We start from the raw sequence: 14,246 nt of genomic DNA on the forward strand, positions 1-14,246 counted from the left end.
TGTGGTGTGCTTAATTCTGAGTAGAATAAACTAATAGAAAAATAAAATATACTGGAAGGTATAATAGTTGTTTTTTCTCCAAGCAAAACTGTAAAACATCATGACACTTCATTTCAGGTTTTACTCATCAACTTTAATCTCATTCTGAACTAATTATCAGATATTAAGAAGAGCTTGACGATACAGATTAATTCCATTATTTTTTTTTTAAAACCAATTCTTCTCTAATATCTTGGCTTTCATCACAAGAAACCTTATAACAGTGGAGAAATAAATTTAAAAACTTATCCAGAATATATATACATAGACACATGCATTTCATGTTTACCATTACCAACAACAGACATCTGAATTACAAATTTGAATATGCTCAGCTCTTTTTCTTTAGAGAAGTTGCAGTAGCACCAACATTTGGGTTCGAACTTAGGAGCCATCTTGAGCCAATTAGAGGAATGGGTGGAGCATATTAACAGTCTATGACATGATCCAGAGGGGGGAGCAATAAAATAGGATCTACAAAACCAAAATGGCATGCATGATTATTAACAAAATGCTACCTTCCAGCCGATCTCAACCCTTTGTGTTTATGATCCTCCTTACCTGACCATGTTCCTTTCTGTGACTCTAGTTTGTTTTGGAAACCCTCTCTCTCCCCTCCAGTCTCTACTAGCCATTCCAATGAGGTTGGGTTGCATGGACTGAGAACTGACCATGTAAGTTTGAGGGGAACCTTAAATTGCTTCTCATTTCTTTTAAGTATCGTGCAATCTTTACCTCATAAGTTTGACATCTTTTTATACATAGAATCGTTTCCAATGTTGACATTAGGTCATTAAATTTTGAAGAGTAGTGAGAATACTTGAATTACGAGAACCCAGGCTTCATGAACTGAAAAAGAAGAGGACCATTTCTAATCCTTAGCCATACCCTCTCAAACCCTACAGTGACTATTTTGTTTATAATTATAAATCCAAATCCCCTCATCATGACCAACACAATTTATTGTAACATGATGGAAGCTACTCTCTCTTCTGTTATGGCATATGATTTAATTTTATCAGCAATTATATCAACAATTAACTATGACTTCTTTATGGGATCATCAGCATTAGGTCAAATTGCCTCAAATAGCAAGGCTGTGTCCATCTATCAAGGATCAGTTGCTACACTGAGGTCTTTTCATTCAACCACCACCCCCCATCCAACAACCAAAAAAAAAAAAAAAACAAAGAGGGAAAGAGAACAATGTACCCAAAAACTAGAGCCATAACATTCCTTAAGATTTTACAAGCCGAAAATCCTGAAAAACATCACCCTCCGTATACAAGGTACAGTACCCAGAAGCGACGATTTCTAATTCTTTCCCATATCAAAGTAGCTGGAAATGATGTATGAAAGACATATAAAGCAATTTCAGTCGAATATTCCTGGAGTTCAGCAGCAGTGAGAGACATAACAAGCAATTTCTATGATAAATCTGTGATCTTCTATGACCGTTGAAGTGCAGGAAACAATAAAAACAAAAAGAATGAACAAGCCATCAGAGTCATGGGTATAACTAGAACAATGAAATAAGAACTCTTCTTAAAATATATGGAGAACATATAAAATAGAACAATGCATAAGAAATCATCTTTAAACCACTGGCCACCCTCCTTGTCATAAAAAACACTAACAAATTAGTAAAAATGATTAAAGCCATATTCATTCTAGTAACCCGAAACTGATGTGTATAACTGATTCTTGCACTAGAATCACATTAAAATCAGACATGAAAATTTGAAAAATGACGCCAGATTCTTGAGTCCAGAGGAGTTGAGTGGGAACCTGTCGACAAGAATATCACTTCCTCATACATGCAACTCATATGATGCAACCATGCCTTTAGTCTATTTTCACAGATGAGTAGATCAGTCTTGTGAACCAGAAGCAAGCATAGAAGCCAATTGTGCCCGTCAGCACAAAGAAGGCATACGATGCAATAAGCATGTAACCAAAATACAAAATGCCAGACACTGGCTTTGTAATCTCCAGCTTTGTGAAGAAGTAAAAGGCTGCATAGAGGAAAAGATACAGTGCAGAAGACCCTGAGGTTAGATAGGACCTCCACCACCACAGGTAATCCTCACTGCAGAGCTGGAAATAGCACAGCACAACCGTGATCTCAGCACAGGTGACGATGAGGATGAGAAATACAAGAAAGAGGAACCCAAATATGTAGTAGAACTGGTGCAGCCAAATCGACGTAAGGATGAAGAAGAGCTCAATGAAGACAGCTCCAAACGGAAGGATGCCTCCGATCAGTATTGAGAAAATTGGATTCATGTACCAAGCCTGTTCAGGTATCTGCCTGGGGATTTTGTTTGTCTTCACAGGATCCTCGATTGCTGGCTTCTTGAACCCAATATAACCACCTACAAACACAAGAGGCACCGAGATACCAAACCAGAGCAGTACAAGGGCAAACATTGTAGTGAAGGGCACAGCGCCAGAAGACTTCTGCCCCCAGATAAGGGCATTCAAGACAAAAAAGATAGCAAACATGATTCCAGGGAACATGAATGCTGTCCTGAGGGTGAGTTTCTTCCATTCTGTACCCTTAAACACCTTGTAGAGACGGGCAGAGGAGTACCCAGCAAAGAGACCCATGAAGACCCAAAGTAGGAGCATGGCTGTCATCAATCCTCCTCGGTTTGATGGGGAAAGGAAACCAACAACTGCAAAAATCATGGTTACGAGAAGCATGCCAAAGAACTGAACACCTGTGCCAACATAAACACACAGCAAGTCTGACTTTGCTGGAGGCCTGAAGACATCCCCATGAACAAGCTTCCATCCCGTCTCCTCTTGGGCTTCTTCTTGAGTTTCCAGCTGATTGTACTTGGAAATATCTCGGTAGAGGGTTCGCAGCATGATCATGGCCACCATCCCAGAAAGGAAGAGAACAATCATTAATGAATTGACAATAGAGAACCAGTGAATTTGGTCATCAGTCATTAGAAGATAGGTATCCCATCGAGATGCCCACTTCACATCACTCTCCTGAAATAAAATAGGAAAGAAAACTATTAAAATAAAAACTTGACAAAATCTCATCAAAAGTGCATGATTAAGCAACTGTATACATGCTAGACCCAGTTTTGGATGATCACATTACCAGGAACTCATAGTACTTCACAATCTTACCTGAAATGCAACATCATATGTGAATATGATCTCCTTGTTTGGTTCGACTTCTTGTGGAAAATCAGAGCTCGCAACCAAACGTTTGGCATGGGGATCACACGTGCTCAGGCGAGTCTTAACACCATTCCACTCACCTTCATACTCATGTTTAACACTAAAATATACATAAATTACAAACACAGTCCATGTTGGACGATAAAAGTAAGAAAGGGGTCTTGCTGAAAAATTGTATATCTAATTCAAATGTAGCATCATGAAAGTTAAAATCAACCTGAATGGCTTGACCTCAAAACCCACTATCCTTGCAAGATCCACCTGAACATCCTGATGATACTTGACTACAAAAGATAAATGATTGTGGATAAAATACTTTTCATCCTTACCCTACATCAAGATGAAATTTTAGTTACATAACCACCCATTAATTTTTTAAAACAACAAAGAAAAGACAGTTTATTTTTATTACTATCAGATGTATTTACCCCAGTAGGTAGGACTTTGACACCAACATGGAAGCCATGTTGATACAATGTAGGGGAATCCTGATCAAGCCTTTTTATAGGAACAACTAGTGGAAGATTGTCAAGAATCCTGTGATTCAACATGAGCATTGACAATATCAATAATGCTTGAACTTTTCGAAATTCATATTTAATTGCGAAAACTGTTAGCTGGGTTAATACTAGTTGACGTACATGTTGATCCGATACTCGTCCTTTATCTTTTCCTTAAGGTCCTTAGCTTCTTTGTCACTGAGCGTAATCTTGCAGACAATTTGACACATCTGGGGCTCTCTCATCTCAAACTAAAGCAGGGGAAAACAAAAAACAAAAAAAGAGAAGTCAGAAAAAACCCAAAAGGGAGTCATAATATTGGACAAATAAGAGAGAGCTACAAAATATAACAGAGCAACTAACCACATAGGGGGAGTTCTCGATACGATCACCACGAAGAACTTCCCCAAGATTTTCTGCACTATCAACTATAGTATCTGGTCTACAGTGAGGTAGTGAGTAATAGGAGTATGGAAGCTGAGTTTTTGTAGAAGTCAATTTGTTCACCTTCACCGGAAGTGGATCTTTCTGCAGCCATACCCATAACCTTTGTGTGACTCATGACGGTAATGAAAACAAGCAGTAGAGAATAGAAGGGAACAAAGGTCAAATATAAAAGTCAACTGAATGATAACAAAGAACTGGAAAAACCTAAAGTTCCTTACTATAATATTAAAAAAAGTACAAACACGATAAATATTCAATAACCAAACAAAACTCACCAAATCAGAAACAAATTTAAGTGGACATCTGAAAACCAGCAGATACCTAAAGCCAATTCAATTATATTGAATAACAAATCAACCACCATTAATCCTTCATGATCCTAGATTTTCTTTTCAGCAAGTATCAAGTAATGACGCTTAAAAGGGAATTAAATAATCTAAGGGGGTGTTTGGTTGGAAAAAATGGGGGTTGGAATCGGAATAGGAATGGATGACTCCCATTCCAACCGTTTGGTTAGGAGGAGTCCCATTCCGATTCCGATTCCGGGGTGGAATGGGAATGGATCAATCCACCTAAAACTCATTCACGGGTCTTCTCTATGGATTCAAAATCCATTCCAGGGTTTAAAATAAAATTTCCTAAAATGCCCCTCGATTTCTCTCGGATGGCCCCGATGACTCTCCTATTCATTTCTCCCCGATGGCCATGGACCCTGTAACCCGATAGAAAAAAAAATGATGGAGAAACCCTAGCCATAGGTGGATCTCCCTAGCTCCCCTCTCGTTGCCGTCGCGATCCTCCATCTTTTGCCAACGGTCGACGGCGCCGACCTCTCCTCTCCTCTTCTCATCATCGGTTGATCTGGTCTCCGATCTCTCTCCGTCTCTCTTTTCAACTTGTGGAGCTCTTCCTCTTGCCGTCGCCGGTGCGTTCTTGTTTCTTCAAGGTTTGATCTCTTCTTCCCTTCTATTGGTTAGTGAAGACTTATTGGTGACAACTGAATCACATATCCCACAGACAGCAAATCAAGTTGTTGTTATATTGCTAAATATGCTTTGCAGGAGAATATGTCTTGGCAATTCAATGAAATTGATGCTACTCTCTCTACAATTTTCCATGCTGACTTACAAGGAACTTACAGGGTTGCTGGATGTATAGTATATTAGTCTGACAGTTGGTTTGGATGCTGTTGAGAATTTCATTCTCTTGTCTGTATATTGTTCTCTTTATGAATATATAGTCAAGTTACCCTGTTACTCAAAAAAAAAGATAACATATATTTTTCCCTAATAGTTAGATATTCATGATGCATGATTATTGATAGAAATTATCAGACTTTTTTTTTTTGCAGACCTAACCTCGAGAAAAGTTAAGATGTAAAAAGTTTTACAATGACAATTATCTGCCATGAGTTTGAGAGATTCGCCAAACGATGTGTGAAATGCATTTTGCAATCTTGATTTATGTAAAACTTCAGATAGTTGGATGCAACCTAGGATCGAAGGATGGAGGGGATGTTATCCAAATCCAGAATGACAAGTCTGATCGACAGAAGAAAAAAGATAAAAGTACAGAGTGTTTTATGATAGCAGAGCCTTTTGCTGACCAGCTAATATACAGTATCTGCTTGAAAACAATGTTATCTGCATGAGAGAGTAATTGACATGAACTTGATTTTACTTGATGTTTGTGAGTGTGTATGTCTAGATGGATGTCCGTTGTGTCTGTTAACTCTTTGATTTTCTCCTATATTACATCTCTGATTTGCTCTTTTATTGCAATGGAGGCACAAACATAATAAACTGCTGTGAAAATATAACCATTTGTGCCATTGTGTTCTATGATTCAAGATGAATAGTAGCTGTTAATCTTCCCCTTGTCTCACTCTCTTAGAATTGGACAGTCTGCATCTTCAAATCGGATGCCCTTATAGAATTTTTCTTATTATTTTCTTGTCAAACTAGCATGAGTGATTATCCGATAATAATTGATTTGTTATCTATTTGTTATTTTAAAAAAATTAGTTTTTGAAAATTTTTAGTTCAAGGGTAAAAATGAAAATTTTAATTGATTTCGATTCCTATTTTTAGACGAACCAAACAACAACAATGGGAATCATCCATTCCGATTCCAATTCCGATCACGAACCAAACACTTCGAGGGATTTGGCCATTCCGATTCCGATTCCAACTCATTCCGATTCTCATTCCCATTTCAATTTTGATTACGAACCAAACACCCCCTAAAGGGACTGCTTCTGTTCATTGACTAAGTCAAGGATACAGGTCAATAACCACACAAATAGATAAGTTTATGAGCAATAAAATGATTAGAAACAAACAGAAAAGTTTAAGGATTTCATTTTGTCACTTGGTTCTATCAATTTCTCTCTCTTTATTTTTCCTTGTACTTTTTATGGTTCCAAGTACTTTTGTTATAGATATCTCATTTTCTGGAAGGGTTGAACGATTTCATAAATATCTGTGCATAGACATATACATCAACACAGACTCATTGCGACAAAGAATTATCCCTTGATAAGAATGACTGGAGAAGGCTTGATAGCTTTTGGTTATGGTTGATCTGGTGGAGGGAAGATTGACCACAGAAAAGCCTTTAATGTCAAGCCTCCCAGTTGGTTAACAGCTTTCTTCAGTATCAATCTTCAAACTGAACTCCACAGAATAGGAGAGGGAACTAACAACCTAGAAGGTGAGGCACACAAAAATGATTAGCATGATGTGAATCCACCGCAACTCCAAAATTTTTCAACTAGGGTTTTTTTATGTGTCTTCACATATCAAGCTAACTAAATGGCGCACTCTTCATAAACCAGAATCCTTTTTTCCTCAGAGGAATTGTCATGGGGGAGAATAAAAATCTAGCTAGTATGGCAAATCTGAAAAATAATAAGTAAGAAAAGACTGACAACCATAGCTACATTATGAGTATGCAAGTCTTAGATAAGTTACATTTTCAACTGATATGTGGTGTATAGGCACTATTTAGTTTTATACCGGGCAACATAATGCGAAAAAGACTGACAATCATAGCTACATTATAAGTATGCAAGTCTTAGATAAGTTACATTTTCAACAGATATGTATGGCACTATTTAGTTTTATACTGGGCAACATAGTGCGAGTCTGACAAATAGCATCTCTTCTTCATACTTTAGTAACCCTATCAGAATTTCATGATTTGTGACAACAAGCAATTAAGAATCTGTTTTTTTTTTCCACTCCATAAATTGCAAGTCTAGGTTAATTTTTTGGTCATTCAAAGACCCATTAAGGATAAGCAAATTCACCCTTCAAATTCTCTTGTGCTAAAAGTAACATGGGGTTAAATAGGTAGCTACAGCCCCAGAATGTGTGGCATGAACTCTTAATGCAATTAAAACTAGATCCATGGTTCCAAAGTCACAAGCTCTATAAACAATTATTGCCGACTATGTCATCATCTGAGGAGGCCCAAATAAAAACTTGAACCTGCATTAAATATTTTTGATATTTATCTAAATTTACTACCATATCCTTGAGCAAGATGGATGGATTAAAAATTTACAGCATTTATTAGGAATGGGATATTGGAGACAAAATTCGTGGTAAAATTGAAAGGCCAACTCGACATTTCTCCTTTCAAAAAATAATTAGTTGGAACTTGAAATATGAAACTTAACGTATGAACATATCAAAACCGAATGTTCTGCTCGACTGGTCATCAGAACTTAACAACTAGGGGCCTCTCTCAAGTTTTGATGATTAGAAAAGCACCATATCATGAGGGTATATGTGGTCTCACATATCTTATTGTCCATGCAGCATAGATATCTCCTTTATTAAGTGAGAAAAAATAAACTGAACCAATAAAAATAATAGGAAATGGAAGGGGGGAACACCAAATATTAGCATAAGGATTTTTAAACTGGATTCAAGATAAACATGAAGAAATATGGCCAAACTTCATTTACATCAAGCCCAAGACTAAAGTATAAAATTCCAAATCTTTTGCTAGATGTATTAGGTTCCATGTTTTCAACCTTTTGACCCCTTCAATTGGTTGTGATTAACCATGGCATTCACAATATCCTCCAAAAATAGTCACAACAATAGGGAAAAATTGAAATCTTTTCCTTTATGATATTCCAACAATTACTTGATTAAACACAATCCCCTTCTAAAAAAATAGATTCAAATTAAATTAGGTTCCAACAAAGCTGAAAATTTGGTCTGGATAAGAGAATCAATTCTAGACCTTCCTTGTCCATCAATTAGAGTCCCATCATTCAAATAATGGCACTCCAAGGCAGTTTGACCTCAACCTTATGTTCCCGCATTACCTTTATTCACCAAACAGGAATAATACATTCTCCAATTTCCAAAGCACCAAAACCCAGGCAAACTTTGGAGCCTGAAACTCATTTTCTCCCATCCAAGGTCAGCCATCCCTTAAGTACCATACCAAGATCAATTCAAGGGTTGGCAAGAACCTTGAATAACATTAGGTATGACGAACCGGTACTAGGGCCTGTACCAACTGACGATGGGCTCAGTACGATACTAGCACATACCAAGGATTTAGGTCCTAACAGCATGTCCCGTAGGATACCGGAACAGGATACCATCCCATGTGTCAGGACAAAACCGTTCCACTAACATCCCAGCATCCCAATCGGGATGCCTTGAGACATCCTCTGTCTAAGTGTCGGGATGGGACGGGACAACGGCATGTCCCATTCCATGGAAAAACCGGGACAGCCCCGTCCCACAAGATTTAAAACCTTGGTATATACATTACCAGGTTGTGGTTGTATTGAACCAAAGAGAGGGAGAGGGAGAAGGAGAGGGAGAGGGAGAAGGAGAGGGAGAGACAAAGGAGAGAGGGAACGAGGGAGAGGGAGATGGAGGAAGAGAGGGGGGGGTTCATGGAAGGGGGGAAGGGGGGAGAGGGGGGAGAGGGAGGAAGAGAGAGCAGGAAGGAGGGAGGGGGGGAGAGAGGGAGGAGGCTAATAGAGAAGTGGAAAAGGGAGGGGAGAGAGAAAGAGGGGGGAAGAGAGGGATGGGGGCTTACCTCGTTGTCGATCTATGCTGGTGGATGTTGATCAGCATCGAAGAGGGGAGAGAGATCAAGCAAGCGAGAGGAGCAACTGAGCAAGGAAGAAGAGAGAGCAAGGGCTCTCTTGAATATCCACCTGAATACGAGGGAAGGGGGTTATAAACCGAACCGACCTATTGAACCATCCTAATTTGGTGCTGATCCAGTTCAGTATGGGCCAAACCGCCTAGTTCGGGTCGGTTTGGCGAGCGTTGCAACTAACAAAGCAATAATCTTAGATGAGCCAAAATCTATATCAAGCTAAGTTTAAAGATTCCATTGAAACATCTAACTCAAATTGCATTGACGGATATGCAGCATCAGCATGAAATCAGCCCCTGCCCAAGCTGGAACATGTAAACAACCTAGTGCCCATATTTGATTGTTGGATTCATCCAATGCACCGAGGACCACCATATACTCCTATCAGCTTGGTGTCAGCAATAAATCTAACTTACCAGTATGGATGGGAGTCAAAGTTGCATCTTACACCTTCATCCTCTCATCCGATACACTTGACACAAAATAGTCAGCACCAAATTCCCTAGAATGTCTCCCTGAAAACGAAATGATTGACTTAGTTCTCTTTACCTTACTTTTGTGAAATTGTGGGTTTGACTTAGATTCTAAATACATCTGCAAGTCCTGCTGATCCAACAGAACCTAGAAAGAAAAAAGCCTTCTGTGAATGGTGCTGTATAGTCAAGTTTGATATCAACTGCTTGAGTATAATTATATTATCATGTTGATTCCTTACCAATCATGTAGTGCCATATTTGTGGGAAGTTCTAGTGGCATCTTGATGTCGAATTGAAGGAGACAAACAAGTGACACTTCCACAAGCCATGGCAGTGATTCACATGGAAATCATTAGCATGCTGACTGACAATAACAATCTTTCTTTACATTGCTCAATCTATCTGCATACTATTGTGCATTTTATTCAGCTTTAAAACTCAAGTTCCTTTCCAAGGTAGTGTAATCAAAGCTGTTCCGATCTTCTATATGCAAGCATCCAAAGTCCTACATTTTAGCAACTTCTTGGTGCCATGAACCTCCACATGCTCAATGATTCAAATCCTGTGGAGCAGGACCGTCTCCATGGAATAGGACACACCACCATTTTGTCCCATCCCACCCCTACACTTGGGACATGGGATGTCCTAAGACACACCACACATGATGGTGGTATAACAATACGACAGCCCTATTCCAACACTCGGGATGGTGGTCCATCCCAACATCCCAAGGTACGACCCACCAAGATTTAAATCATGTTCTGCTTGCCCTTTGTTCATGCTTATTTGTTTCCCCTCTTGAACAAACTTGGCTGGTATGCGATTAGGAAGATATCTCAATCTTTCAAATCACATCTGTCCAATTGCCTATCTTTCTTTAAAAAGCTTTGCGCTCCTACAAGACAACAACTAGAAGCTAACCAAGAAGTTTGAGATTCTAGCCATAGCTTCTGTTCAGCTAATTGTTGGCATCTTGCGCATGCATCAATTGATTATGCTGTAGTATTTTTTTCTTTTCGGATTTGAACTATGTCGATTCTTGGATGCAAGCTCCTAGTGGATATACTGGCTATGTTTCCGATAGCTGAATCACCACTATAGCTCACCACCTTCCTTCATTTTGCAGGACTTGGTAATGCACGGATCCATCTATGTATAGTTGTTCTAGCCCCTTTATTATTGCAGGTGAAGCATGCTCACCCTATAGTTTTCTTCGCTCTAGGATAATCATATGCAAGCGTAACAAGTTTGATTGAAATAACCATTAATCCCTAGACAGCACCATGTATATTACAAATCAATCTATAAGATTATCTAGCACAAAAATTGCATGTCTTCCTCGAGATAGTGCAAGGTAGAGAAGAAATTATTATAAACCCCAAAAAAAAAAAAATCATTTTGTGGTGCTCTCAAAAACCATAGATATAAGAATTCAATAAAGTGAAAAAGCAAAAAATGATCTGATAAAATTTGAGGCTGACCTTTCCACATCACATAATAGAGTAATATAAGATGATTGAATAAACAAGGGCATCATCAAAGAAATGCGAGGGAGTAAGGTTTAGAAGGATTTAGCTGTTAAGCATTATCCTTTTCCCTTTATTTTTTCCTTTCCTTTCTCTTCTTCTTTTCTTCCCTTCTTCCTTCTTTCTTTCCTTTCTTTCTTTTCTTCTACCTTCCTTCCTTTCATTTTTCTTCTTTTTTTCTTTGTTCTTTCTTTCCTTCCTCTCTTTCTTTGCTTCTTCCCTTCTTTCCTTCATTTCATTTTTCTTCTTCTTTCCTTTCTTTCTTTCTTTCCTCTTTCTTCTACTTGGCTTCCTTTCTTTCTTTCCTCTTTCTTCTTTCTTCCTCACGTGGATGGGATTCCAAGTCCCGCCCCATCCCAAAGGGGCCTGGGACTTCAAACCTTGATTTTTATTGCTTATAAACTTGCAGTTCTTAAGATCAGGAGTTTATCAATGTTTTCTTTCCATCTCCAAATCAAGTAAATTCTAATGCTATTTTTCAAATCAATATTAAGGTTAAAATATTTATAATAGGCTCTCCACTAGTATGACCTATATATTAGGGATGAAAATGGACTAGATATTATCTGTGTGGACCCATTTTCATATCCGAATTTATCTGAATGTGGAAAGAAATTTGAGCATCCAATTAATATCTGTATCCGTATTCATATCTTTCAAAAAAAATTAGATATGGATATGGATATAGATAGACAACCTCAATTCCAAATATTTGATTCTACTTGTAATCAAATTTAATTTTATATAGCATTCATGAATTTTTAAGAGAAATATATAACCATGTTAATATGCTATTAACTTGATTTACCATCCATTTAGTAATATCTTTGATTCTGTAGTCATCAAGTTTAGTTACCCAACTTATATCCATATTTATATCTATAATTCCAATATCCCATTTGTACCAATATCCATATCCATTTAAAACAAATATGGAAATGAATTTTTGCCTTCAACTAATATCTATATCCGTATTTGTCTTCATCAACTAAAACACATATAGATATGGATATATTGACATTCGATCCGATTTCAGCCTCACTAGATATTGTAAAGATGGAAGAGGTAAGTATGCGAGAGCTAGGACATGTTTAAGTCTAGAATTCCTTTGGCAAATCACCAAAAGCACTTTGGTAGGAAATGCAATTAATCGCATTATAGGGGTTCAACCCTTCAAATGTATGGATAATTCAGGCCACACAAATCCAATAGCCAACAGTATAAAAAGCCCAGACAAGCCAAAAAAATCTACCTGTCAACAGATCAGTTATTGATTGTAAGATATTTATTAATTCTAAATCATGAAGTATAATAAAAGGAACGCTTGCAAGAAACAATATATAAATAGCAATGGAATCGTGAACAACAAGAGAGATCAAAACCACAACGAGCGTTACATCAACCCTGAGCATCAAGAACTAAAGCTAAGCCAAAAATAGCACCATAACAGTGTTAAACGGCTCCAGGGGGGCAGCTAAAACCAGATCTAACCATTTCTTACAAGATCTACTATGTTATGGCACGCATCAACACATATATCCCTCAACCAGATCAAATCTCGCATCTCAAACAAAATATCTCGGACTCGAAAAAGACGAATGAACCAGGTAAATACCAAGGAATAACACCAAATCGGCATCAAATCGGAAGCAACCAGTTACCAAGTTCCCGAATTTGAAAACGAAATCGAAGCTAGAGATTCCCCTAATGAGGGTTTTGCAGTGAAAGAAGTCCAGATCTAGAATAATGGAATCATTCCTAACGGATTGACCCTAGGAGAAGCGAGATCAAGAGAACCGACCTTCTTGAAATCCGCCGGGGCGACGCCGGGGAGGTAGAAGCAGTATCCGCTGGTGATGGAGGAGAGCACGAGCGCCAGCGTGATCCATGGGAGGACTGCCAGCGATCGAGAGATCTCCATCGGAAGAGGGGAGTGGAGAGATACACGAAGAGAGGAATCGAGGGAACGCTAGTGTTTCTCGGGGCGAAAGGGGGAGGAGTGCGAGAGATCCCGGAGGGTCAAGAAGAAGCACACATCGAGACCTGACGCCACAATCGTTCTCTCCCCCTCGGCTCTCGCAAATCCCTCATGTTTTGTTTTTGATTTGTTTTTTAAAGTATATTTTTCGCCCCGAGCGGTGGAGGCGAGGAATTAAAAAACTCGCGAATCTCGATCGGCGCTTCGCCCGCTGGCTCGCGTTGATGCGAAGGAATGGAATGCGGTGGTCCCGATGGGCACCCTGAGATTGCGTATGGTAGAATAGATTGCGGATAATTTAAAATAAATTTATTAAATTATTATATTTAATATATTTTTTAAATAATAATGTAGATTATTTTAGCAATGCAGATTATTTTTGGGAGGTAATCTGGATTGCTTTAGAGAGAGATGGCTATCCAGATTACTACTTATTTAATAATATAATAAAAAAAATTTAGATAAAATTATTTTTCAAAAAAAAAAACATGTAAAACCCATCCCTCTACCCTCCTTCCTCGATGACTCTAACACTCCCCTTATTATATATAATAAAATAATATAATATATTATAATATAATATACTATTATTATATTTTAATAGTAACTATATTGTATTATAATAATATAGTATATGATAATATATTATAATATATATTATATAAATCTATTATATATAACAATAAATTATATTATTATATTATATTATATTATATTATATCATTATTATATTATTATATTATTACAATATTATATTACTATATATTATTTGATTATTATTATAATATATTATAATAATTGTTGAGGCTACGTGTCCAGAGTGACAAACCTTTCTTCCTCACCAAGTCACGTGAGGTATTGTCCGCTTCGAGATGGGGCGTGCCCCGAGGGGACCACTAAGAACCCCGCCCCTCACGGTTTTGCCCCCAAAAGGTGCCTC

The 14,246-nt window shown here is 37.9% G+C and overlaps 1 protein-coding gene across 1 annotated transcript; it reads right to left on the minus strand.

Moving 5' to 3' along the window:
* Positions 1 to 1,555: 1,555 nt before the first annotated feature.
* On the minus strand, positions 1,556 to 13,491 carry LOC105033677 (transmembrane 9 superfamily member 9). Its single transcript, XM_010908571.4, has 7 exons — positions 13,130 to 13,491; positions 4,104 to 4,268; positions 3,882 to 3,991; positions 3,669 to 3,777; positions 3,458 to 3,570; positions 3,187 to 3,340; positions 1,556 to 3,042 (listed from the first exon to the last, which is right to left on the minus strand). The coding sequence occupies exons 1-7, from the start codon at positions 13,247 to 13,249 to the stop codon at positions 1,885 to 1,887; spliced, it is 1,929 nt and encodes a 642-aa protein (XP_010906873.1). The 5' UTR covers positions 13,250 to 13,491; the 3' UTR covers positions 1,556 to 1,884.
* Between the last annotated feature and the right edge of the window lie 755 nt (positions 13,492 to 14,246).

Source organism: Elaeis guineensis, chromosome 8 (genome assembly GCF_000442705.2).
Source record: "Elaeis guineensis isolate ETL-2024a chromosome 8, EG11, whole genome shotgun sequence".
NCBI lineage: Eukaryota > Viridiplantae > Streptophyta > Magnoliopsida > Arecales > Arecaceae > Elaeis > Elaeis guineensis.